This window comes from Pholcus phalangioides, unplaced genomic scaffold (genome assembly GCF_987345545.1).
Source record: "Pholcus phalangioides strain wild (caught in Gottingen) unplaced genomic scaffold, Ppha-v1.0 ptg000011l_1, whole genome shotgun sequence".
NCBI lineage: Eukaryota > Metazoa > Arthropoda > Arachnida > Araneae > Pholcidae > Pholcus > Pholcus phalangioides.
This window is the reverse complement of record NW_028301604.1, coordinates 20,830,340-20,858,043: the sequence shown is the minus strand read 5'-3', so window position 1 is coordinate 20,858,043 and position 27,704 is coordinate 20,830,340. Positions and strand designations below refer to the sequence as shown.

The window sequence follows — 27,704 nt, the reverse complement described above, 5'->3', positions numbered from 1 at the left end:
CCCCCTGAAACAAATTCCCATCATTTCATGAAGTCCTTTACAAAATTTCATACCTTTCTGATGACTGGTTTTGCCTTTAGGCTACTTTAAAATAGGGTCTTTTAATTATGGATGTCCTGTATAGCAAAATTTAGGAACGTTGTTTCAAATTTGTACAAATCTATAAATTCATTGCATAACACCCAAACAGGTCTGCAGCAAAACAATTAATATTGATTAAACAACTTAGTTTTTGATGTGAATACTCTCTTTAAACTTCAGAGCTTGGGTGGTCTATATTTGTCTCCAGACAGACAGACAGAAAACCCTAAAAGTTAGCTGTCTGTGATCCCATGACTATTGCATTGAACCAAGGATATTATTGGAATGGATATGATTTTACACAATGTTTGGTACAATGATTTTATGAGGGACTCGCAGGAATAGAGAGCTGTAGGTGCACAAGATTTTTTTAAAACCACTCTCCCTAAGCCAATAACAGCAAATGAACACCCAGGATTTAATCAGATAGCCCAAAGTCACATGCGTTTCCAGAGGCGGATTTAACGGAGGATGCACTGGGCACCAACTTCTAAAGGGCCCCCAAGAAACCCCAAATTCACATTTTCTAATTTAAGGGATCCAATATTTTTTTTTGCCCCTGGGGCCTCGACTGACTCTAATCCGTCACTGCATGTATCCTGTTTAAAAACCAAATAGGTCTGCATCCTCTCTATAGTTGCTGTTATTTCCTCTACATTCTTCACGTGAGAGGGTTTGAAAGAAAGAGACTTTTATTCCATTCTGTCAATTTTGTTATATTACAGCTTGTGAATTCTGAGCCTTATCAAGTTAATAATGATACCTGATTCACTATGATAGCAAGGGCCTATTCTATAGAAAGATCAAAGAAAATTTGGTTAACCCTTGAAGCCACACAGCAGAAATAACTAATCCCTTGTAAAATGCCATATCTTTTTTAATGAAATAGCCTTTTTCCCATTTTTCAGCTGGTGCAAACTAAGGGGATATAGGGAAAGTGTTCTATTTGAAAAATCAACTTTACAAACTACCTAGCCATGGCAATGCTAAAATAAGAGGTCATTGACAAGATGACTTGTCAATGACCTCTTATTTTAGCGATCTTAAAAAGTTAAGGCCAAAATTTTTAATGTCAAAGTATTTTTCAGCATTTGCTAGCAAAAATATATAAATAATTTTAAAGAAGATAAAGTAAGACTCCTTTAGTGTTGAATTCTGAGTGAGGGAATAAAAAAAATGACTGATTTGAATAAAAAGGATGTGTGTATGGAAAATGTAAAGAATAATATCATGGAAAAAAAAGCATTGATTGCATCCTTTTAGTGGTAAATAAAATTACAAAATTCAAAAGATTTAAGAAAAAATAAATAAACTGAAATAATTATAAACTAACTAAATTAAACTTAAGAAAACTTAAGATTATAATAACTTAATTTCAAAACTATTATGTTGTTTTTTTTTAACTTGGAAAACCTGGTAAAAGTCATTGACATCAGCATTCATAGAAAATGAGTGTGAATCCTGATCAATTAAATAAGCATGTTTGATTTCTTAATTCTGATTTTACACAACTAGTTTAGTGTCACTACTTGCCTTCAGTATTTTTTAGGACATGCTGAGGCATAAACTATGTTTACAAGGATCTGTGAAGAACTAGAAATGTTGGGCTTTAATTGTTAGAAGTGATAAGGCAACAGTGGATGTTCCAAATAAAAAGTCACATTGTGGGGCAAAATGATTGGCGGTGCAGTAAAATCACCTAAACGGGTAAAATAATTATAATATCAACACGGAAAATGCAAAGAGGGTCAAATCTAGACAAGAAAGGACCCAGTACCATTCCAGTAGAGCGTAGAGGATCAACCAGACTGAGGGGAAAACAACAGCTCCTTGCTTAGGACTCAGACTAGCACAAGTTATGTAGAATTGTGCATTAATTACTATCAAATTGTCCCTTAAGTGTACCCCTTCGAAGCCCTTGCCCCTTAAAATATTTGTAGAGTATTTTTTAATTTTTTTATTAATCGATTCATTTGCACATATCGGGATGATCCATGTCATTTTGCAGATATTCTTGATTTTATGTGTCATTATTATATATCTTATCTATGTATATTTATGCTATTTGTAAGTTGTGAGAATGAATAAAAGTTTTCTGACATGCCCTCCTGGACAATGTGCTTAAATTGTGCAAGTGACAGAGCTTGGCCGTGTTCTGTAAGTAAGTAATATATCGCCTCTTTTCCCCGAGATTAATGACATCAGCATCAGACTTTCTAATTTACACATTGTGCATAATACTTGTCTACGTGGTCTCAAAGGATCATCGTCCTAAAAAAAAATTGATCTTCAAGGTTTTTGTACATTGATGAAGAGAGCTGAAAATATTTTTGATGACTAATACTCAGGTACAGGATGTTCTGTATGGCAGAGACAAAGTTTTTCACAAATGAAAATCATATCAGGTAGATGGAGATATGAGAGACCATTGAAAAAAAGTGATCAACTTAAATATCACTGGATTTATCATTAGGCACAAGTGTTTCAGATTAAATCTCTAGAGCAGAGGTTCTTAACCAGGAGTCTATGAACCACTCGGGGTTCTTGGAAAGATTTCAGAAGGACTGTGAGCTTGGATGAGACAGTTTAACTCATTGCAAGTGGTAGACCAAAATCTCAGTCCCACCTCCTCTGACTGGAATGTAAACTCGTTATTTGGCTGCAGAAAGTTGCCAATTGTGGCAAGCAACAATCTTTTATTTACATTTTCATTACTAGGGAAAGAGATTGTGTTTGAAATAGAGCTTTTTCCTTTCCTGTGTCTAATTCAAGTTAGTGAAAAGATATATGTACTATAGAGATGTAAAATTCTCAAGAATAATATTTAAGAGAATATTCTCTGTAGGAATTTCTATTATAAATAACTTGAGAATATTCTTATAAAATCTTGATGGGAATATTCTTATAAAATCTTGATGGGAATATTCTTATAAAATCTTGATGAGAATATCCTCCTGTTATGATATAGTTATATATAATATCCTTGAGAATATTTTCTGGAAGGACTACTTTTATAAATTACTGGGGAAATATTATCGAAAATAGTAAGAATTATTCTTAATATATTAATGATGGTCCTTCAGAATATTCTTAAATTATAGAAGTCCTTCCAGAGAGTATTTTCAAGAATATATGTAATAACATGTATTATAATAAATAATCTCCATAATTAACTTGAGAATAATTCTTATTATTTTCAATAAGAATATTCTCTAGTAATTTATAATAGTAGTCCTTCGAGAGAATATTCGCTGTCCCCGTCTCTCTTCCTGTCAAGAAGATGGGAATATTGAAGTTTGTAGAACACGATATTAAAGTTTAAAAGCAAGGAAATTAAACTAACATGACTGAATTGCACAACTTTTAAAGACGTATGAGTGATACACAGAATTTAAGTGTATGTACACTGAAGAAAACAGTTCTTTATCTTAGAATGAAGATGATTATATAAGAATAGCTTTCTTTATCAATCAACTTTCGTTTAATTTTTTGTTTTGAATGTATTTCTGAAAATTCATCTAATTTTTTACGGTTTTAATCTTAAGGTTTCTAAAATCTTCATAACCAAATTTTTAAAACTTCGCATCGTAACCAGGAGAATATTCTAGAACTAAAAGTTGCCATGGGGGGGGGGGGGAAATTATTCCAAAAATTGTTTTGTTTAAATTTGTTTCAGGCAATGATAATTGATTTATACACTGCTCAAAACAATTAGGGGAGCACATGGTTTTAACAAAATTACGCAAAGATGTATACCGATAAGTAACATAAAATGAATCATCCATAATTTAAAGCCTAGCAGGAAACAGAAGAAGAAAACTTCATATGCAAATCAAAGTTCATGACGTCAAAAACCAGAAAAAGGAGATAAGGGCAGAAATCGGGATGTTGCAGAAACGTCTGTTTTACTGCCGTAACTGTGAAATTCGATTGCACAGTATTTTTTTTTGAGACAAGGTGACTTGAAGATGTCTCAACAACTTGATTTACCGGAATCCATGGCATGGCGTGTTATAGGCAGACTGGAATCCGGGCAAACACAACGTAGTGTCGCGGACGCTGTTGGAGTCGCCAGAAGTGTTGTTGCAAGGCTGTGGAATCGATTCCAAGAAACAGGAAATGTTAGACGTCGACCAGGGCAAGGTCGGCCACGCGCCACTACAGCAACTGATGACCGGTATGTACGGTTAACAGCCCGTCGAAACAGAACAGAGAATGCTACGCAGCTGCAAAGACGGTTGCTCTTGGCAACAGGACAAAGGGTGTCCAGCCAAACAGTACATAATCGGCTTCATGAGGGAGGGCTCTATGCATGTAGGCCAATGGTCTGCATTCCGTTGACCCCACGCCACCGTGCGGCCCGAAGAAGATGGGCTGCTGAACATCGAGATTGGGAGCAACATGATTGGAGCCAAGTGCTGTTTACAGACGAGTCCCGATTCAGTCTGGAGTGTGACACCCGACGTGTTCTGGTATGGAGGGACAGGGGCACTCGAAATAACCACGCATTCGTTCGTGAAAGGTCACAATACAGACGAGCTGGTTGGATGATATGGGGTGGAATCAGCATAGGCGGACGTACGGACCTGCATATCATTCGAAATGGCACTTTGACGGCCCGAAGGTATGCAGACGAGATACTGCGACCTCATGTCATCCCTTACGCTGGAGCCGTTGGAGATTCCTTTGTTTTCCAGGATGATAATGCCCGACCGCATAGAGCTCGTCTGGTGGAGAACATGCTTGAAGCTGAAACAATACAGCGTATGGAATGGCCAGCGTGCTCTCCTGACCTGAATCCAATCGAGCATGTCGGACGACGCATTGCTGCGCGACCAAGGTCGCCTGTTACTGTCCGAGACTTGCAGATTGCACTTCTTGAGGAGTGGAACAGTATTCCCCAAAGTCTGATCGATAACCTCATCGCATCCATGGCAAACAGGTGTGCAGCAGTCTTAGCTGTTCGAGGAGACCACACGCCCTATTAAAACTCATGCATCATGTCTAAACAGTACTTTTTTTTATCGTTTACATGTAACCAAATTGTTGCCCTAAATCATCTTTTCATATTTTTTCCATATTTTCAAAGAATTAAAGCTTAATTCCAAATTTTTTTACGCCTTTTTTCTGTATTGCGCATTGATACGCGTGTACTATCCATTGTATGCCAATACGTGGCTGTCTCGCACGGTTTTCTTCACTTTTTTGCTTGCTCCCCTAATTGTTTTGAGCAGTGTATTTCATAATATAAAAAAAAATAGTAAAAATTTCATTATTTAAAAAAAAATGAATATTCTCAATTATTCTCTAATGTTTACATCCAGGAGAATATTCTCGTTCTCTCCGAGAATATTCTCACCTCACATCTCTGTGTACATATCGTACAGTAAATGTGATAAATCAGTGAGCATATATAATTGCTGGTTATTATGCATAATCATCTTCATAAGTTTGTTAAATTTTCCTGCGATTATCACTTTCACTGGTGATTATGTATAATTCGCAAATGTTGGTAAATATTATAAAAATGGAAGAAAAATCATGCGAACATATGACTTAAATTGAACCATTTATCATTTTCTCCCATACAGGATTTCTTAGATAATTTTTTACTCTTTTTATACAAAAAATAAGCATTTCCTCGAATGTGTTTGAAATTGCACTACACATATTTTATCACAAAAATTGAATTAAATGAAAATATAACTGGTATAAGGATAAAAACATTTAAATTATTATCAGCCACGTAATGTTAGTTTTCATCACATTTATCAACATAACATCACAGATCAAATCTATCATCCTAGACTATCTCGCATCGACTCCAGTCATATTGTCATACGAGAATTTCTTGCAGATGGAGTTGGGTGGGAAATGAAGGCACCATCTATCAGTGATTGCCCAGGCTCGGAAGGTAAAGAACTTGTTTTCTATGTTCTTCCTTCAGATCGAACTTATGAACCATGATGGTAGCCCTCACTGTGGAAGAAATGAACATCTTACCACTGCACAACACTTGGGCCATCACTCTACACTGAAGTTTAAGCAAAATTTCTGATTAATTTAAGTAATTCATTGACAGTATATTATACAGTGAAATCTGTGTATGACGATGCTGTCTATAATGACAAGCCTGCCTATAACAATATTTTTTTTCAGGTTCCTACAGTATTCTTATAGATAGATTTCACTGTATTATTAATACAAGCTAGGGATCATATATAATCACCAGTAAATGTGATAAATTTGCAAAATTTATCAAACATATACATATGACATATATGACATATACATAGTGTGTGTGTATTAAGGATGTGTGTGGTGATAAATCTTGTCCCCAAGAGAGCTGCAATATAATATCAAATCAGTTTTGTGCCTTGGAACAAATATAAAGAAATTTAAAAAGCTGAAATTTTCCCTCTTAAGAAGTGTGAACAAAGCTTTATAAATTTGTTTTGCAAGAAAATTATTATATTTAATTATAGATACCATGAAATGTTTTTTCTATATCTGCATAACTTAAATAGTGATTGAATCAATGATATGTGTATTTGAACTATGTTGCAATCAATATTTTTTATTACTGTGTAGGCTGTTCCTTTAATGAAAGATTATACTATTGGCGTTCTTGAAAACAGCCATAAAATGATGGTACTTTTTGCCATCATAGAACGAACTGTGCAAAAAGGTGATAAGTTATTAGTCTTCAGCCAGTCTTTGTCAACTCTCGATCTGCTTGAGCATTTTTTGGGAAAGAACAAAATTCCAGATATTGCTGATGTCAAAGATACAGAGATTCATGACCTTTGGTGTCGTAATAAAAATTATTTTCGTAAGTTTTGTGTGCTTCATATTTTACTTGCAATAATAATGTTTTTCATCATACATGTTAAAAAAGTTTGTTATTTTTTTGTTAATCTTCATAATTTTGTCCTCTAGTTTTTTCAAGAAACTAGTAATACTGGCTTTATTACTAGAAATCATGGTACTTGAAAACATCAGTTCAATCTGCCTTAATTCAGTTATTGAAAATTGTTATAGATCATTTGGTGAAAAATTTCTAGCAAATATTTGCGGAATAAAAGGAAGCATATTTCTTGAATGGTTTTATTTCATCATGAAAAGCTGTGATACATATGCCATTTGTGCAATTCCATTAAGCTCATAAATCCTAAATAATAATAATAATGCTTGCTGCCACATATACAGTCATGCAGCATTCATACTGAAAAATACAATTAGTAATTGCATTTAATTTTTTTTCATTTTTGTTTACTTTTTTTTTTCAATATCTTTTTACTCCATTTATCCTTTATTTATATTTGAAGCTGTATATGTATACATTTATTAGGCTTGGATGGCAGTACTTCAGCACAAGAAAGAGAAAAATTGATCAATGAATTCAACAAGAATGACCATGTATGGTTATTTTTGTTATCTACTAGAGCTGGATGCCTAGGAATAAATCTTGTTGGTGCAAACAGAATTGTTGTGGTAGATGCTTCTTGGAATCCATGTCATGATGCTCAGGTAAAACCCTAAATTGGAAATCTATTCAAAATTTTACATAATAAAATGCTGATTAAATGTACATGATTTATTTTATTCTACATTGAATATCACTGGGGGGGGGGGATGTTTTTGTTTGTAAATCTTGTTTAAGGCATTTGTGTGTGTGTGTTTTTGTGGGATGCTATGATGAATTTGACTATCGACTCAGTGTTTCTCCGACGTCAGTAAGTGGTTCAGGCATTTTTCACTGTTGCGAGATATTGGATGAAACTTGACTGAATCATAGAAAAAAAATACTTTCTGTACAGAGACCTGGCTTGGGACCCAGGTTACCTGCTAAATCTGGTTCTTTTTTGAGTGAAGTGGATCGCTCTTGTGCAAAACAAAGTATGGTTCTTCTCTCCCCCCCCCCCCCCAATCATTCATTGGCATCTCTGTGAATTTTTTCCAGCATGGCCCAGATCTCTGATCACCTGCTTATATCTCTTCATTGAGACAGATCTGTGGGCCATGTTCTGGTTAGGAGGAGGTATATCTGCAAATCGAGTAAATAATTCATTTCTAAAAACATGTTCTATCCAAAGTTTCATTGAAAAAAGATTAATTAACTAGCTTATAACTAGGTACTTTCATTGTCTACTCTAGTAGAAAAAGCTTGCAAAGAAGCCCATTAAAACTGAGAATTCAACCTATGGAATTTAACATTAATAAATCTAAAACAAATATACAGTCAATCCTGCTTATATGGCTTCCATTTAGAATATTTTCCCACTTAGTAAGACATTTTTGTGTTCCCAACTCTCCAGTTAATTCTCTTTAAGATTCCTGTTTAAAGCATTTTCTTGCTTACAATGTTTTTTATGATGGTTTTTTTTAAAAACGTTATAAGCGGGATCCACTATAATTAAAAGTTAGGCACACATTTATATATTTACTAGTAAATCAATCTATAAATTCTGTTCTGCGTGATTTTCCATTTCAGAAAAACCTTAGCTTCTGATTCCCTATTCATATAAATTCTTGCAAAGCAATTTCCTGGTGGAGTGATTTTCTTTTCCCTCCCTGATGGGCCACCACTTTGATCTGTCACTCTTAACTGCCACATATTTTCACACCTGAATATGAAACTTATGTCAGATTTATGTTGGTGAAACTTACCTTCCACAGTATGCTTATGTGTGTGTGCCCAGTGTTTAGTGTGTTTTGTGTTAAGTAGGTTGTGCCATCTATCCTCCAAATTAGTAATGCATGGATTTGAAATTTAATGTATATGTTACTGCCAAAGCCTGAAATTAGCCAATTTGCAACAGAACCGGCCACTTTGCGAGTCAGGCAGTTTTTTTAACACTAGAACCGCAGAGTGGATCAATTTGACCCAAATCAAACTTCGTTTTCATTTATCTCGAAAACTTACAGGCAGATGTTAAACAAATTTCGTGATTTTTCATGATATCATATGAATATTAATTCACGAAAATTTTATTATCTTCCCATTTCGTGTTCCAGAGCTATAAGCACTTATACCTAGAACCGCAGTTTGGGTCATTTTGACCCAACGTACTATTCTGTAGGAAAAAAGGGGTGTATGATTTTCTTGGAAGTGGTTACCCTTTCTAAAAAGTATTTGTAAATGAAGATAGTGAAGAATAAAGGTCTTTCAGGGTCAAGACCAATTCATTGTCAGAGCAGATTATCTTTTTTTCAATGGAGGAATGGCAAGTAGAGCTAAATATATATTTTTTTTCCTTTGTAAACTTGAATACCTGGAATTCTGACGAGACTCACTCAATAAAGATTTTGGGGGAGTAAAAGTTTAAATCTAGAAAAAACGTGTAGTTGAAATTTCTGTAGGCAAACGATGTCACAGAAAAAGAATAAAATTCTGGCCTGCACCAAATACGTTTTGAATGGATTTCCAAATCTTGGGAAGTATCAGCATCCAACGAATCTCTCTCTTTCAGAGCACATAGTGATGCAACTGATCAAGTCATTTGAGAACAAGAGCAGAAATGCCTCAACCGACACTTTTTTTTCACTACACTGAAGCTGGCTCAAATGCTAAAAGCCAAAAAATACGAGCTTAGTAGAGACGATAAGACAAAATCGAAGAGCAATATTATCTGATGCAATAAAGATAGTGAAACTACAGTTGTATAGAACAATAATGCCACAATTACAATTTATCAATGAAAGAACGATATAAGTTTTTCATTACTCAGCACACTTCATCTGGCAGTCAAAAAGCTTCTACACACACAGAAACTATTTCACTCTACAATTCAGCAAAGTGTAACGATCGTAGTTGTAGCGATCAAATGCCCAGAAAATATTCTGTGAAGGTGGCATCACAGACGTTTTCTACAACATCCTGGACCTCACTATAAAAATATTCCTGCATTTTGTATAGAGCAGTACAGAAGTCCTGAATTAGTTTTTGGAAAGTAGTTCTAAAATCTTATTGAAGAACTGCGTTCATCATACGTGTTGCCCTTGCACAAAAGGAAATGTTTGTGCGCTCTTGATCGTGTAACTGTTCGTGAGTGATCAAAATAATAATAGTAATAAATAAAAGTAAACGATCTGATGTGTCAGGTAACATAAAAATGTAGAAACAAAACTGTTAATTTTTGCATGGGATGTGCAACTTCAACATGCGATGAATGTGCAAGAATAATTTTAAAAAAAATAGCTCGACTGCTCATCATTAATTCCACTTATCAGTAAGAAATCAATACTTATTTGACAGCATCATATTATAGACTTTCTCATGTTTAATTTGACACGCTTATTTTACATCTTTGTCCTATTATAAGATTACTGAAAAATGTTTTTGGACTGAATATAGTAAATAATATATACTAAACCTTATTTTTACTGAATTACATCATTTTTCAGCTAATTTTGAAGCCCGTTTTATAGTCATAAACAAATGTAGTTTTCCATTATGAATACATAATTAAACAACATTGAATAAGAGTAGGGAAAACCCCAGAAACCGAAAATAAATTCCTGTTTTCGCTATGAAACACCATTTTTTCACAGTTTGGGGCAATTTGACCCAGTCCGTGGTTCTAGGTATACCGAAAGTACCACGGTTTTAGTGTTAAATATTGACCTGGCCGGTTTGCGACGTGGCCTGTGATCCCTGGCGAAACTCAGATAACAAATGGCATGATTCACAATCAGTGTCAAGTTGGCATATTTTTTGTGATAATTACGTCAGAGGTGTGTTTTTACTGGTAAAAACTTATTTTACCAGGATGTAAAAACTGGGTATTTACTCAAAGTTGCCAACTGCTATGGATTGCCCCTATAAACTAGGCAGCTACGGGAGACACTCTCAATACTATGGAAATTGGTTTTCCTGCTACATACTGTGTCATAACATTGATTTTCTGAGAAAATTTGGTGCTTCTGTGCCAATCAGGGTTCTCTAAAATTTCCCTCTTCAACTTTCGCTTTCGATGATGTCATTTGAGTCATGCTGTGACGTCACTCTCTGCATTGCTACTGTAACTTATAGAAAACCTTTGTGTATGTTCCAGTTTTTTTTGTAGAATTCTCATCAAGATACTGATTCCGCCAAGGTTTCCTGCATTTGGGTGTAAACATAGTGTGTCCGTATTTCAGATTTCGAAAACCTGCGTCGTCTCCGATTGATTAAAAAACCGAAATTCAAGATAAAAAAGTTCGGATTTTTAACCAATCATAGACGACGCAGGTATTCGGAACCTGAAATATGGATGCACTATTTATGCCATAAGAAAATAACAGGGATTGTTGTGTTTATCATGTGTATATATTATTTATAATTTTTGTGATTGTGATTATAATTGGGTTGCTGTATTTTTGAAATATATAACATCCATATTTGTTATGGGCATCTTTTTCTCAGCCATCTCGTTGGGCATTTTGTCTGTTGCGTCAAATAAGTTTTAAGACTCGTCCCAGAGAGCTGGTTGTAATGGCGTTGTGAGTGTAAATATGCATGCATCATAACGTCCATCGTCTGCTGGCACATTCCCAACTAGTTGTGCGCATTTGTCAGTTGTCAGCATAAACATAAGTTGTCAGCATAAGTAGCTGAGAGAAGGTGAGTGTTCATTGCAGAAGTGAATTTTTTTCATGTTGATTTTTTGAGATGGAGCAAAGAGCTGTAATCAAATTTAACGCAAAACTTGGTGAAAGTGCTTCGGAAACATACCAACTCACAAAACAAGTTTACGGTGACTGTTGTTAAAGTACATCAAATGTTTTTGTGTGGTGCAAACGATTTTTGCATGGAAGAGATACAGTAAAACATAGCTGCCAAGTCTCCCGAATTTTTCGGGAATCTCCCGAATTTTATCTTCATCGCTCGATCTCCCGAAAAGTTCTTAAATCTCCCGAATTTTTACGAAAATCCCTAATTGTCCCTAAAAATTCCCTACTTCATTAAAAAAATCCCCGCTTATGAAAACAATCCCTAAGGAATTTCTTGTGGGGCATGAAGACTCTTTTTTTTTCCCTTTCGAAATGACGTCACACGTCGTAAATGGGGAAATTTCCTTTTTAAGGAAGTTTTACAAACCCTCCGATGATAACAAGAAAGTTGTTTGTCTTATCGTGCAGGGAAATGACTTAGCAGCCAATAGTCCTGGATAATAATTGAAGATTATGGTGATGCATGTGTGGTCAAAATTTCTTTTGTTGAAGTTACGTACGTGCGCTATAACAAAGCATGAATAATGATAAGCAAAAACATATTTAATCAATTTTAAAGATACTTATTCCGATGAATTTCCTTTCATCAAACGTTCCAGAAGAGGGCTGACTTTTCCTTTTTGTACAAGTTGTGTTACGGACATAAACATCGGTCATGGAAGGACTGCCATCATCAGTCGTGAAGTGAAAAAAAAAATATCAAGCAAGTGTGACAAAAAGTCAGTGTTCTTCAAAAATTGACGGTATTTTCCTTCATCTTTCGATGATTTTGGGGTCATTCGCGGCGCAGAATGTTTGTTCACAGCTTTTCTGATTGAACACAATATTTATTTTTACATCATTGAAGTTTTGGCCTCCAATTTCACTTGTTTTTTGCGTAGGAATTTTATTCCCAAGGGTTTAACTTCCATGTGTGTAAAATCCCTATTTTAATCGGACTTCAGTTTTTGAGTAGGGATTTTATTCCCTACGCTTCAACTTTTATGTTTGGAAAATCCCTATTTTATTTGGAAAAATCCCTATTGTATTTATTAGGGAGTGGTTTTAGCATAGAATACGGGTGTGCGCGAAAATCTCCCGAATTTTCATTTTCAAAAGTTGGCAGCTATGGTAAAAGATGATCAGCATAGTGGAAGACCAATTTCATCTAGGACACCTGAAGTTATTGAAAAAGTACGAAATTTCGTAGCAAACGATCGCTGTGCGTCACTGAGAATGGTGGAAGACTCTTTGAACATCAACAAAGAAACAATTCGAACCATCCTGCATGAAGATTTGGGCAAAACAAAAGTGTGTGCTAAATTTGTTTCTCACACTTTAACCCCTGAACAAAAAGCAATGAGAAGTGCACATTGCAGAGACATAATTTCAGCTGCTGAAAACGATCCAAACTTCTTGAAGTCCATTGTTGCAATGAACGGCAGAACTTTGCCACTGGACTTATCCCGTTGCCGAGATCTGTTCCAGCCCAGCTTCGTGGCAGAGTCTGGAACACTTTATTTTATGTCAAAAAAAAAAAAGAAAAAAAAAGTCTATTGTTACAGGCGATGAAACCTGGTGTTTCCAATATGATCCTGAAACAAAGCAAAAAGTGTGGAATAGAAGTCACCAAATTCACCGCAGCCAAAAAAACAAGAAAAGTTCCATCCAAAATCAAAACAATGCTCATTACATTCTTTAATAGTAAAGGTATTATCTACAAAGAATTTGTTCCAACTGGACAAACAATTACAGGTCAATACTACTTAGCTGTTTTAAAGCGTTTGATGGCGAGAATTCGTCCATACTATAGGACTGAAAGCAGTTGGTGTTTGTTACACGACAATGCACCCAGTCACACCTCCCTTATTGTTCGTCGATTTTTGGCAAAAAATAATGTCTGTGTGTTGAACCATCCACCGTATTCACCTGATTTAGCACCCTGTGACTACTCCTTATTCCCAAAACGTAAAATGAAGTTAAAAGGGTGTTATTTTAAGGATATTTTGAGCATACAAGAAGTTTCGACGCATGCTTTGCAGGCCATTCCACAAAGTGGTTCACAACAGGTGCTCGATTCATTAATAATTCGCTGTAAAAAGGGCATTGAAGCCGGAGAGTCCTATTTTGAATAAAAAACCAAAACAGGTATTAATTTTTTGTTTCCATTTCTTTTTACAGACCCAGTCTTAAAACTTATTTGATGCACTGTGTATTTGAATGATGTTGCGGACGACGTTCTCAGCACTGCCAAGGCAAAGACCACTGACGTCATACTCCCTCCAGCTTGATGGTACAAACCAAAGCTGTATTAAAGATCTTAAAGATTAATCTTGAGCCACTTTGGTGCAAACATAGTGCATCCGTATTTCAGATTCCGAAAACCTGTGTTGTCTCAGATTGATTAAAAAACCGAATTTCAAGCTAAAAAAAGTTCAGATTTTTAATACAGCTTTGGTTTGTGCCATCGAGCTGGAGAGAGTATGACGTCAGCGGTCTTTGCCTTGGCAGTGCTGAGAACGTCGTCCGTAACATCATTCGCCGGAAGATCATGTGACTCGGTGAAAACACACAACACCCCGTTATTTTCTTATGACATAAATAGGAGTTTAAAACAATAAATGAAAGAAATAATTTCATCATCGATGAGATAATTCCAAAATTAATGAGAGAGAGAATTTCAGTATTAATGGAATATAATTCTAGCATTAATAAAATTCCAAAAATTAATGAAAGTGCTAATTTTAGCATTGATGAAAGACAATTCCAGAATTAATGACAGAAAAATTCTAGAATTAATGAAATAGATAATTTCAGTTCCAAAATAAATGAAAGTGATGATTCCAGCATTAATTAAAGATAATTCCATAATTAATGAAAGATATAATTTCAGCATTAATGAAAGATATAATTTCAGCATTAATGAAAGATATAATTTCAGCATTAATGAAAGATATAATTTCAGCATTAATGAAAGAAATAATAAATAATAAAGGAAATAATTCATGAATTATTCAAAAAGAATTCCAGAATTAATGAAGGAGAATTCCAGAATTAATGAAGGAGAATTCCAGAATTAATGAAGGAAAATTCCAGAATTAATGAAGGAAAATTCCAGAATTAATGAAGGAAAATTCCAGAATTAATGAAAGAAATAATTCAGCATTGATTCAGAAGTAAGGGATCTGGATCAGACTCATCTCGACTGCATCAAATCCAGGAAGTCCTTTCAGATGAAAGTGTTTTTCTGAAAGAAGCATCAGAACTTTTCAATGGCTTTCTGACATTATTTCAAAAAGAGGATCCCCCCTCATACATGTTTTGTATGACAAGCTAGGAGCTCTTGTTAGAAAAATTATGGCAACGTTTCCTGAAATATGAACATATTCAGAATGTTAGAATTGCTGAGCTCCAGAATTTAGCTATAGAAAGCAGTGAGAAGTTGAGTTGAAATGTGGTTGTTGGTGCTGAAATAGAATCCAATCTTGCTGAGCTGGGTTCTCAAGAAAATAATCATAATGTTCTCAAGAAAAAATTTCTATTAGGTGCTAGATCACTTATGCTGGTGCTAAATTGTCAAGCACTTGCTCAAAGTTTTACCTTTTGAGAACACCATGCTGGAAAAAATGAAGTGTTTGCATCTCGTTTTCCAACTGGAAAACTCTTCCTTATCATGTATTAAGTACATTGTTTCAAAGCTATTGCAAGTTGTTTGCCCTTCAGATACCCCTGTTCTTTTGGATGAATGGATTTCTCTGCAGTGTGAAGATATACAGATGAGTTATCAAAGGTTAGATAAGTATTGGGGATAAGTGCAAAGTTAAAAATTTTGCCTGTGCTCGTCAAAGCCTTATTATCTCTTGCCCACATGGAAATGCAGACTGTGAGAGGGGTTTTAGTGTAAACAAACATTTCCTGCAACATTGATACTTTCAATCGAAAGATTTGATCTATGGCATTAGGCAAATAAATTCTTATGTACAGCATTCTCAAAATGCTAAAGATATTGATGTCGATGCCAATCTTCTGTGAAAGCTGTTCGCATTAGAAGTACCAAGACAGACTTCAGCACCAAAAACTTTTGATAAGAAAGTTTCACGACCAGATGAGAATCAAAGACTAAAAGCAAAAGAAAGGAAGTTGGAAATTCATCATCAAAAACTATGCTGAACACTGCAGAGAAAATGCTAGAAGTGGGGATAAAGAGAAAATACTTTGCAGACATCAAAAGTAGGCAAGTTCGTCTGAAAACACTGAAAGAAAAAATGTGTAGTGTTCTTGAGAAATAGGAGGAAAACAGAGCCATGAGTCAACAGAAACAGTGTCAACAAAATGTCATGAAAATTTTTTTTTAATGTATGCTTATTTTTTTGATTTGTAAACTTTTACTTTTTCTTTTTACGTCCAGCTTGAATTATAATTTTTACGTCCCTGCAAGTGGATGTAAGTTTTATCAAACATATAAAACCAGTTTTTAGACACCGGAACCCTATAACTGGTTAAAATGTTCAAAACTCAATAATCTGATTTTCTCGGTTCAAAAAATTTTCATTTTTTACAAAGGTAATAATGATTTTGCGCACTGCTACAAATTCACAGATTGCTGCTCCGAAACACTAAATTTGCTGCTCCAAAACTGCTCCGAAAAGAGTCAACAGCAATCCCATCCCTGCCGCAAGAAGTATGTAGGGTGGGATTGCATTAAAAATATTTGATTAATTTAGGGCGACCTCAGTAGTTGTGTCGGGGGGGGGGTGGCGGCTCATGTGGCCTGAGCATTCTAGGTTTCAGTGCCGATGAGATGCTGTATTTAATGAACTTTCAATTAGAATTGTAAAAAAAAATTAAGTTTTTGAGTGATTTTTCATTGTACAATGATTATGTTGTCCTAGGGGAGTATTGCCCCCCTCATGACAAAGCTGAACATTGATTACTACTGACAAGCTTTAAGCCAATGTTGGCATATCTGTATTTACTGGTAAATACCTATAATATAAATACACAAGGTTTTTACTATTTTTAACCATATACAAGGCGTCCATAATTAAAAGACCCTATTTTAAAGTAGCCTACAGGCAAAACCAGTCATCAGAAAGGTTTGAAATTTTGTGGAGGACTTCATGAAGTTATGGGAATTTTTTTCAGGGGGGAAAAAATTAGTTGCACATGGCGCCACTGGAGGGCGTTTCGCTCTAAATACCTGTAGTAAACATGTAAATTTATGTGATGACACACAGCACCTGTTGTAAAACCTAGAAACATTGGCAGAGATCTTGTTTCTTAATGTGTTTGCTGCTCACAATGATGATAAGCTTACGAGATTGCTCTTTCTTGGTTGAATTGCTTTGCCAAAACAGCAATTAGGCAGTAACTGCTCTATGGAAATATTGGACTTGGAAAAGGATTCGAAAAGGTCCAATGAATGTTTAAAACTTTCGGAGTATGATAATGAAATTTGAAACCACAGGATCGTTGGCTGTTCATCCTCAAAGAGGAAGAAAACCTGTTTCTATAGATGCAGTATAGGTGGTTTTGCTTCAGGTGGAAGAGGACAGAGCTTCAAATTCTCGTGGTAGCGAGTGTCAGGTGTGTAGCAGACGGGTTGGATAGGCCATGTTCAACTGTCCATAAGATCATGCAGAATATCCTCTGATATTATCCGTACAAACTTTCACTTGTGCAGTGGTTGCTTCCACATGATTATGATGCTCGTCTCCTGTTGTCGCTGCAGTTTTTAGCTTGCATTGAGGTAGATTCAGAATGGCCTTGGAATATCCTTTGGACAGACGAAGTGCATTTCCACTTGGATGGTGCAGTCAATAATCACAACTGCTGAATTTGGGAACCAGAAAATCTGCACGCTATCTTTAGAGGTTCCATTGCATTCACGAAAAGTGACGGCATGGTGTGGATTTACTGCATCATTTATCCTCTGTCCCTACTTCTACGAGGAGTTACGCTCTACAGGTCCAGTGACATGTTCGATCACCGGGAAGCGATATGCATTGCTGTTACAAAAATTGTCATTCTTCATGTGTTTTGTTTACAAAACTTGAGTTGTGCATGTTTGGGATAGCTCATTTTTGTATGGCTCGCTAATGAAATTACTGTCATCACTAGAGCTGTGGCAGCACCTAAGAGAGAAACAGTTACATCGGATTATTAACTTTTAGCTACAATGTGTGCTCCAGAACATGATCATTTCTGGAGAGCCAACTGAAGACATTATAAAAGACATTGTCACATTAGCGAAACAAGTGAGTGGAGGTTTCAATGAAATGGATGTAAAAGAAGTTGAATGGCTAATTAATAGCAATTCAGAAGCACTGACGGAGGAGGAATTAATGCCGTTGACTGCTCGTGAAACTGAAGCGGCACCAGATGAACATCAAGATAAAGAAGTGGAAGGCAAGTTCACCATGAGTAACATAGCGGAAGGGCTTCGCAAGTTCAAATCTGCAGTAGATTATTTATTTTGCAATTTGTGTGAATACATGTTATATGATATTATTGGCAACTAAGGAGACGAATGTTCCATACTGGCTTTACAATGAATAGGTTTATAAAATATAGTACAGTGATATTTTCAGATATATGTGGAAAAAACAAGGAAGATTGGTTATAGTTACAAATAAAAAGAGTATAATTAAAAAAAAAATAAAATGTGTTAAAAATTGTAATATAAATAATAAAGAATATTCTCATGCAACGGTAGAGTTGCTATAAAAATTACATGTGAATAATATTAACATGAATGCTTAATATAGACTTAATATTGACTCCAAATATACAAAAAAGTATATGTTAATGATAAATATGGACTCAGCACGTGAATTTGTACAGCATTATGGAAGGTGATTTAAAGATATGATTTAATTAAGTATAATGTTAGAGGATGAAATCAGAAATGGGACTCAATGTTAGTGAGTTTGAGCAGATAAAAGTTTGAGGCATTTTTTAAAGGGAGTAAATGCAATGTAAACCACAATGTTCTTTCAGGAAACATTGCCAACAATTGCTGCACCCTCTTTTACATTAGATCTACCTCTGTGTCACCCTGCTCTTCTCATACTGTTCAATAAATATGAGATGAAAAAGAACCCATAGTTTTGGTTATTCACAGATTTCCCATATTCGCGGTCACCTATGGAACGTGACCCAGCAAATATGGGGGCTGACTAATTATTTTTCTAGTTTTTCTTTCAAATTTCACTTTTTTTTTCTCTCATCACTGGAGCTTTTCTAATACAGCTGCTATATGTAGGTAAGTGACACACATTGGCAGTTTAAAAAATGTATTTGGCTCCTACCAGGCCATCTTACATCAGCACGTCAAGCTTTGGTCCAGGAGCTCTGGCCACTTCGGACTATGACTAGCCAAATTCCGAATCATTTATGCAGTTCAGACTTTGGCCAAAACTCTTGCCCAATTCATAAAGTGGCCTTCCCTGTCATGAATTGGCTGGACTTCATACTTTGGCAGTAACATACACACATTTGTGTGGTGAGTCTGTGATTGTCATGGCAACCAGAGCTTTTTTTTCAAAGGAATAGCCAACTCAAAATTCAAAAACCTTAGAAAATCATATTTTTAGCTGATTACCACTTCAGAATTGCTGGTTCCAAGTCCGGATTTTCACCAAACGCAAAATTCGGAGGGGATATGGAGTAGAGATGGGGCAAATATTCAGCTGCTATTCGGCCTATCTGACCCTTTGGCCAAATAATGCTTAGGTATTTAGCCAAATATCTGTGTAAATCCCAAGTACATCAAACTAATTTTAAAAATTATGTTAACTGGAATTTTTCCCATAAATTTAAAATTTAATAATTATATGTTAATTTGTGTGGTATATATCCTTTTCTGTGAAAATAGTTATGTCGGGTGAATAAGGACAGAGTGAAAACATGAAACTGAGAATAGAATCCTACTGCACGTAGTAAAAGGTGGAAGTGAGCATGAATTATACAAGTTCGCTAACTCAAGGATGTACCTAGATAAGATATATATTGAACTACTGAAAAAGGCAAAAGGGGCAAAGAACATTTAAAGGGGGGAAAATAAGAAAATTATTCATAATTTGACGTATTTATAGTTGAGAGTAAATATTGGCTGAAATGTTTTCTTAATTAGATGTAGAATTGTAGCAAGTGTTGAAAAAAAATTGATTCTGTAAGTAATATTAAAATACAACATTGTTAAATTTGATTGTCAGTATCATGGTAATAAAAATCCCTGAGTTAATGCCGCCAAATATTCAGTATTTGGCCAAAACATTAGCTGATTATTCGGTATTTGGCCAAATGATTATTCTCTCATCCATCGTGTGGGGGCACGAAGGAGATCGAAAATTTAAAATATTTTCAAATATTTTTGTAGAAAATTAAAATATTGAAAAAAAATTCTTATACTATCTATTAAATTAAAATTCTTTTTTTGAGTGTTAGTGACCCACAATTTCTATGGAATAAATCCTTGTACCCTTCCAAAAGCTGATTCTGAATACACACCCATGATTTTCATGATGCAAAGTGGTGACTACTGCATAGCAGCTAGATGACAAAACTGTGAATATTCAAGATAGAGTTTTGCAGATTGTTTTTTTTTTTCTTAATGATCTCGAAATTTTTTTAAAATTTGAGGTGTTTGAAAATCCTTCGTGATTTTTCAAGAAACTCGTAATTTTGTAGGAACAAAATGAATTTACGCCACATAGATGTTGTCTTTGAATGTCGGTAAATAGCCGCAATAGTACCGTAATTTCGGTATGTAACCAGAGTTGAAAATACCCGCAGGGGAATAAAAACTGAAATTTTTTTTTTAAATTCGATATACGGCTCATCATTCAAGAACACAACTACATACCTGTCATGTTATTTTTCAACAACCTGCGTGTAATCAATCAATATAATACAATACAGTAAAATGCTTTATTTGTACCTCAAAGTAGTATAACTGCTTTTTCAAGGTCACACAATCATGATAGATGGTAAAAAGAGGGGAAAAAAGTTGGGGAGGTTTTTCTCTCTATACTTATGCATCCCTCTTGGGATGTGCGAACGAAATTTTTATTCACCCGTTTCCAAAATTTTTGGTATTTGACATGCTATCGCGCGTCAGCGGCATCTTTGGGCAATAGCTGAGCCATTCAATGGTACCATCTTTCATATGTTAGCCACAGAACAAAGAGTGTCTCACATCTCTGTAATTTTATTGAATCTTGTTGTAGCTGTTGAAGTGTTTGAAAATTTGGATTGTCACTTGGTATAATCAAAGGAAGTATAGTCTTTGCCAGATAGAACCATGGTTTCTTTGAATTTAATTGGGTTGTCAAAGATAAGGGTGTGTCCTGCAGTACTGCAGACTTATCTGTTTGGCCGAACCTACAGTTCCACCAGTGCTCTTTAACTCTGCTTGACATTGATCCTTTGGTTGTGCTTATATATACTTTTCTGTACAAACAATGTGCTCTATAGATATCACTGTACTGATATTTGTTGCCTTTTACAAGTTGGGTTGGAAATGAAGGCGCCATCTATTAATTGCCTCAAGCTCAATAGGGAACATATCTTGTTATCTATATTCTTCCACCAGTTTGAATCTTTGACCTGATGGCAACCTTCACAATGTTAAATGAGCATCTCACCACCATGCCACTCAGGTGCTACATATAATATACTGCTGATATTGATAAGAAGTCAATTTAATATTTCAAAATTTTTACATTTTGTTATTATATTTCACTTTTTTTTTTAAAATGTTTTATCAGGCTGTTTGCAGAATTTATCGCTACGGACAGAAAAAACAGTGTCATATTTACAGGCTTGTTACTGATAATAGTTTGGAAAAAAGAATATATGATAGACAAGTGAACAAGCAGGGAATGTCAGGTAAATTCTTCAATAATTTAATTATTGATAAAAGTTAAATCTTTTGTAACATTTATAAATATAAATTCAATATAATTAATACACACTGATATCTATAAATTACAAGACAATTGTATTTAAATATTTCTTGAAAATTTTATGATAATAAATATAGTATAGATCAATTATAAGTCAGACCAGCTCTTATGATGAATGCAGATATAATGAAGTTTCATGTGTAATCCAGTTTTTATGTCTCTTGGATTCAGGATTACTTTACATATGTTATTTTTATCACTTATAATGAATAATTTGGAGTAATTAATAACATGTATAACAATGTTTTACTGGTTTTCAATCTAAAATCATTATTTTTGTAATCTTATCTACAAATCTTCTCATCTGTTATAAATTTCTGCAATGCTTTGTTACAATTGATAGTATTCCTGGTAAATGTTAGCTTAGTTTTGGCTTTGTAAAACTGATCTTGGAACATTGAAAAAGAAGACGTATATAAATCACATGTTTTCGATAATGTATTTGATCCTAATGTATTGGCAAGCATTGAAATTTGTAAATTCACTTTCTTTTAACTGCACTTTGATATTAGCCAAAGGCAGAGAAGCAATATTTTTATATGCTGCATTCATTTGAAATTTTTTATAATTTTCTTTTAGTTTGTTTGTGCAAACTTTTTTTGAAGTCAATTTTATCTTTCATTTGCCAACACAGATAGGGTAGTGGATGAGCTTAATCCAGAAAGTAATTTCACATGGAAAGATGTTACAACATTAATTCAAGACAATGAAGATGATGGGCCAGTGCAAGAACTAGTCAAGTTTGAAGAAAATTATACTGATGATGTATTGAAGTACTTGGTTTCTAAGATGAGCTCAAGTCTCAGCAAAGTAAGTCAAAAATTTATTCCATAATTTTTTTAAATTTTTTTATTAAAAATGGTGTGTATAATAGTTTGCATTTTATTTAGGAACCCTTTGAGCATGAGTCATTGCTTTTGGACAGAAAAGATCTCAAACTGACCAAGCAAGAAAAAAGGCTTGCTAAACAGAGTTATGAAATGGCCAAACGAGCTAATATGATAAATATCCGAGCAACATACACCTATATGCCTGGAAATACTGGTCAATATGTTATTAATAACAAGTAGGTAGATTATTCTGTGGAATGGTGATTTTCTATTTATTGTATGCCATAATTTTTTTTTAATTTAACTGAAATTCTTTAATTTCCATGTATTGAATTGAAGACTACAATGAAAAGGGTAAAAAAACAAGTTCATCTTTCTAGAACAAAGTGTAAGAAAATGGCATATCAGTCTGCTTTCAGTGATTCTTGTAATTTAATTCAAATTATTCTTAAATGATGAATTCACTAAATTATATTGAAATCCTGATTCAGCTCCTATCTCAATTAATATCATGAGTTTTAATTGAACAAATTGAGTCATGGTATTAACTACAACCTTTTATTTATTCATCTTATACTTACTGATGTTGGGATGTTTGCCAAGTGAATGTGCTGTTTTCTAAGAACTCACTCAATATTTCCTCCTCCACGTATTTAATTTTTTTCTAAGAAATAAGCAGTAGGTGTCTGTGGTAAAAACAATTAAGATGTTGCAGAAAAAAAAATTCTGAAAAAAAACTTTTCACTTCAATCCATTTTAATTATTAAATAAACTTTTTGAATGGTTAATTGAACATGCTTCTCATATTTGAAAAAAAATTATATTATATGTTTTATATGCATATACATACATAAAAAATCATTTTCATATCTATATTCCATGTGTTACAAGTAAATAACACCATTCATTTATAATAGAATAGGCCTAAGTATGCCACTGGAGTGCTAAAATGAGAGTTGAAAAACATTTTCCGAGATCGTTCAGAAAAAAAACCACCATGTGAATCTGTAACAACCTACCTTGAATATACAGTTTTGTCATCTATCTGCTATTTGGTAGTCACCGCATCTCATCACAAAAATCACTGATGTGTACCCAGAATCTGCTTTTGGAGGGGCAGAAGGATTTCTTCCACAGAAATTGAGGGTCACTAACGCTCGAAAAGAATTTTAAATTAACATAGTATAAGACTATTTTCTCCAATATTTTAATTTTCTACAAAAATATTTTTTAATTTTTCATTTTTGTGGGGCGGGGCTCGGGCCTTCATACTCCCCAGATTTTGCTTTTAGTTAAAATCTGGGTTTGGAACTCGCGATTGTGCAGTGGTAATCAGCCAAAAATACGATTTTCTAAGGTTTTCCAATTTTGAGTTGGCTATTCCTTTAAAAAAACTCTGGTTGTGTGTATGCCACGACAATCACACAAACCTACAACACAAATATGTCTACATTAAATTTCAAATACATGCATTACCAATTTGGAGGATAGATGCAAGGCCGCAACTATGGTGGGGAGGGAGAGCAGGCGAATCTAGTGTCCCCCGGCTTTGGACTAGAAGAGGTGCCAAATTCACCCTTTATAACTGCTTATTCTACATTACACAGGGTGCCAAAATGTGTGCGTGCCCTATTTGAGAAAGTATCTAGTTGTGGCTCTAGATAGATGGCACCACTTACTGATAACAAAACACTCTAAATGCTGGGCGCACACACATTTAACTTTCACCAACACAAATCTGACATAGCTCCAATATTTAGGTGTGAAAATATGTGGCAGTTAAATGGCAACAGATCAGAGTGGTAGCCCATCAGGGAGGGGAAAAAAAATCACTCCACCAGGAAATTGCTTTGCAAGGATTTCTATGAAGTCCTTGCTTCTCTGAATAGTGAAGATAAGTGTCTGAGAGAGTGTGTACTGAGAAAAGGGAGAGAAAATCTCATTTGCTTTAAATTTAAATCAGAAGATATTATTGAAAGAGCTCAGATTTTATTAAAGAAATGAAAAGTCAATCAGAAGGGAATTTATAGATTGCTTTATTAGTAAATATGTAAATGGGTGCCTCTAACTTTTAATTACAGTGGATCCTGCTTATAACGTTTTTCAAAAAACTTTCATAAAAAAAACGTAAACAGGAAATCTTAACAAAAAGTACTTACAGTTGGAACCATGAAAATCAGTTGTACTGAGTGAAAAACCTTCTAAATGGGAACGTTATAAGCGGGATCAACTGTATATTTGGTTTAGATTTGTTATATATGCTACATTCCATATGTTAAATTCTCAGTGTTAATGGGCTTCTTTGCAAGCTTTTCCTATTAGAGTAGACAATGAAAGTAAATGAACCTTTGGATAGAACATGTTTTTATAAATGAATTATTTGATTCACAAAGAAACTCTTCCTACCCAGAACATGGTCCACTGCTCTGGAAGGGGACATACTTTTTTTCAAGATAATATTTTTTGAGAGGGACCCACATTCTCATTTAAAAGGGACCCAGATTTTTTTGAATAATTCAAATAAATTAGAGTACAGCGGCATCTCTGGGCAGAAAACTTTTCCTTTTCACTGTGTGTGCATGCTCAAGAAAGATTTCAAGGTCAAATTTGCTAGTCCGTCTGCAACACATTCATGGTAGTGCATCATGGTGGAAAATTGGCTTGAGTAAATTTGATTTCACTGGCTCATTAAAGCTAACAACATTGTTGTTTTTCTTTTACAATAATTTGTTTGAAAGAAAATTGTTTTAAACGTATATCTTGATCTTGCATGAATTTATTCGATGTTGTATTTGAATGGATTTTTACTATTTTTTTCTTTTTTAAATGAAATCTATTGATTGTGAAAAAATGAAATTATTCTAGGTCAATATAATTTTTTCTCTCTACTAAAAGTGGTGGTTGCACAAACCTGCAACATAGCCACTGTTGAAAGAAGTTTTATACATCAACCTCATTCACCCACATAATTTTTTTGTAGTTACAGTATTTTTCTGAATAACAAACTCTTACACCAAATTTAGTTTCATAGGATGAAGGACTGATGAAGTGTTGGGGTTTCACTTTGATTTTTGTTGTGGTTTTTCAAGGTTCCTAGTGACCTGGAAAATCAGTGGAAATCGGGGAAATGGAAAATGGCTCAGAGAAAGTCAGGAAAAATGTAAAATATTTGGCAAAAGTCAAGGAAATATGCAAATATTTGATAAAAGTCAAGGAAAAACTGTGAAGGGAGAAAAAAACAAACTTGAAAAGAAAAATTTGAAATTTGGAAGGTAAAGATTTTGAAAGAAAAGATTTTGAGCCGATCTCCCCATTAAAAAGTCTCGTCACAGAGAGCAACAGTCCTACAACGATGAATCATTCAATCATAGCACTTCACTCATAGTTAGAAAAACTGGTGGTAGATGGCAGCACTACACATAACAAACATTACACAGAAACAAACTTTACGTCAGGTTGCATTACACGTACACGCACATTCCCGCATGTACTGATTCGTTGGGGGGTTCCGCGGGGGGAGGGTGCATTTGTGGTAGTAGGTAGGGCCTCCAAAAAATGGCTCGGGGATCCATGATGTTCTTAAGTCAGCCACCTTATTGGGCAATTTGCCTGTTGTGGCGTTGTATTTGTATTTGAATTATATTTCTTTGGTCAAGCAAATTTTGCTGGGAACTCTGTTTTTGTTTATTTTCTTCAGCCTATTATGTATAATCACACATCATTAAATTTGTTTTTAGTTTAAACATAACCACCCTGTACATGACAAAATTTGCAAACGGATCCGGAGCAAATTAGGTACAAAATGGGAAATCCTGGTAATGTGGGAATAGTAAAATCAGGGCTCAAATATACAGTAATCTCTCACTTTTATGTTTCCTCTTACCTATAAGATGATTTTCTGCACTTCGTTAACAGCATAATAATGCTTATTCACTTATGCATCTTTTTTTTATTGTTCCCTTATACCGCCACATAAGTAAGAGATCACTGTATACAGGGTGTTCTGCTAATGGACCGACAAACTCAGAGGGTTTTTTGTAGACATCAAGAGGGAAAAAACCATGTTGAGAGGGTGAAAATTGCAAAATGTGCAGGCTATGATTCCAAAAGAGACGAAAGGTGGATGTCAGTTGATCACTGAATGTGTTCGTGGGCTCGCTCACCATATCTGACGTAAGCAGCATCGCGAAATGCATGCGCTGGGGTAGGATCATGTGCTACAGATGACGTAAATTAGCGCTATTGTGGTAGTAAGCACATGTAGCAGTTTGTTGTCTGTTTCGATAAGTATGGTGATGTCTGACTACACAAATGGGAATGTGCTGATATGCATGTGATTTACGGTCAAGCAGATAGCAATGGGCGCTTAGCACAGCGGATGTACCAACAGCAATATCCGATGAGGCATTGTCCACACCATACTACCTTCGCCACGATCAATCGACTACTATGGGAGGAACCTGGGAATTGTTTTTACATTGTTGTAGACTGTGCAATGACATCAGCGGCCTCTACTTCCAACAGCTCTTGTGTTAATCAATCAATTTGATTAATTAATCAAATTAATCTTTATGTAGTTATTATTGTACTTTTTGTCATTCCAGCATGACGTCAAAACCTGCATGCGTTATTTGCGATTTTCACCCTCTCAAAGTGATTTGCGACACCATGTTCCATTGCAATTTTTGTTCCTCTTGATGGCTACTAACAACCCTTTGAGTTTGTCGGCCCATTACCAGAACACCTTGTATAACTAATTCATTTATTCCATAATTTTATTTACAAAATTTGTCCTTGTAATTAGCATAAGATTCTTATATCTTGAAGTCAAACGTGCCTATATAAAATACTAGAGAATTAGTTCATTTTTTTCCATATCTAAAATATTGATACTTGTCAATAAATTAGCATGATATATTCTATGCAGGGAGAAAAAAAAGTTTTGTATTCAAGAGAAATACATTACATGGTGTAGTGAGTAAATGCTGTTGGTTTTGAGTTTAAATCACGGAAGCTTTGGTTCATTGAGTGAACTTTTTCTCATGTGTTTTATGCTCATTAGTTAAATACTTGCTAACGAGTTAACACTCATTTTTTTGCTTGTCACTCAAATTACTTGCAAGTTATGCTA

The 27,704-nt window shown here is 34.7% G+C and overlaps 1 protein-coding gene across 2 annotated transcripts in view; it reads left to right on the top strand.

Moving 5' to 3' along the window:
• Positions 1-27,704, top strand: part of LOC149080208 (uncharacterized) — a 202,286-nt gene that overhangs the window by 121,342 nt on the left and 53,240 nt on the right. For both annotated transcript variants that reach the window (XM_089239257.1, XM_089239256.1), the window contains exons 15-19: positions 6,673-6,913; positions 7,433-7,611; positions 21,546-21,666; positions 22,378-22,553; positions 22,634-22,809. In XM_089239257.1, the coding sequence (XP_089095383.1) occupies positions 6,673-6,913; positions 7,433-7,611; positions 21,546-21,666; positions 22,378-22,553; positions 22,634-22,809 (893 nt within the window). The remainder of the gene's footprint in view (positions 1-6,672; positions 6,914-7,432; positions 7,612-21,545; positions 21,667-22,377; positions 22,554-22,633; positions 22,810-27,704) is intronic.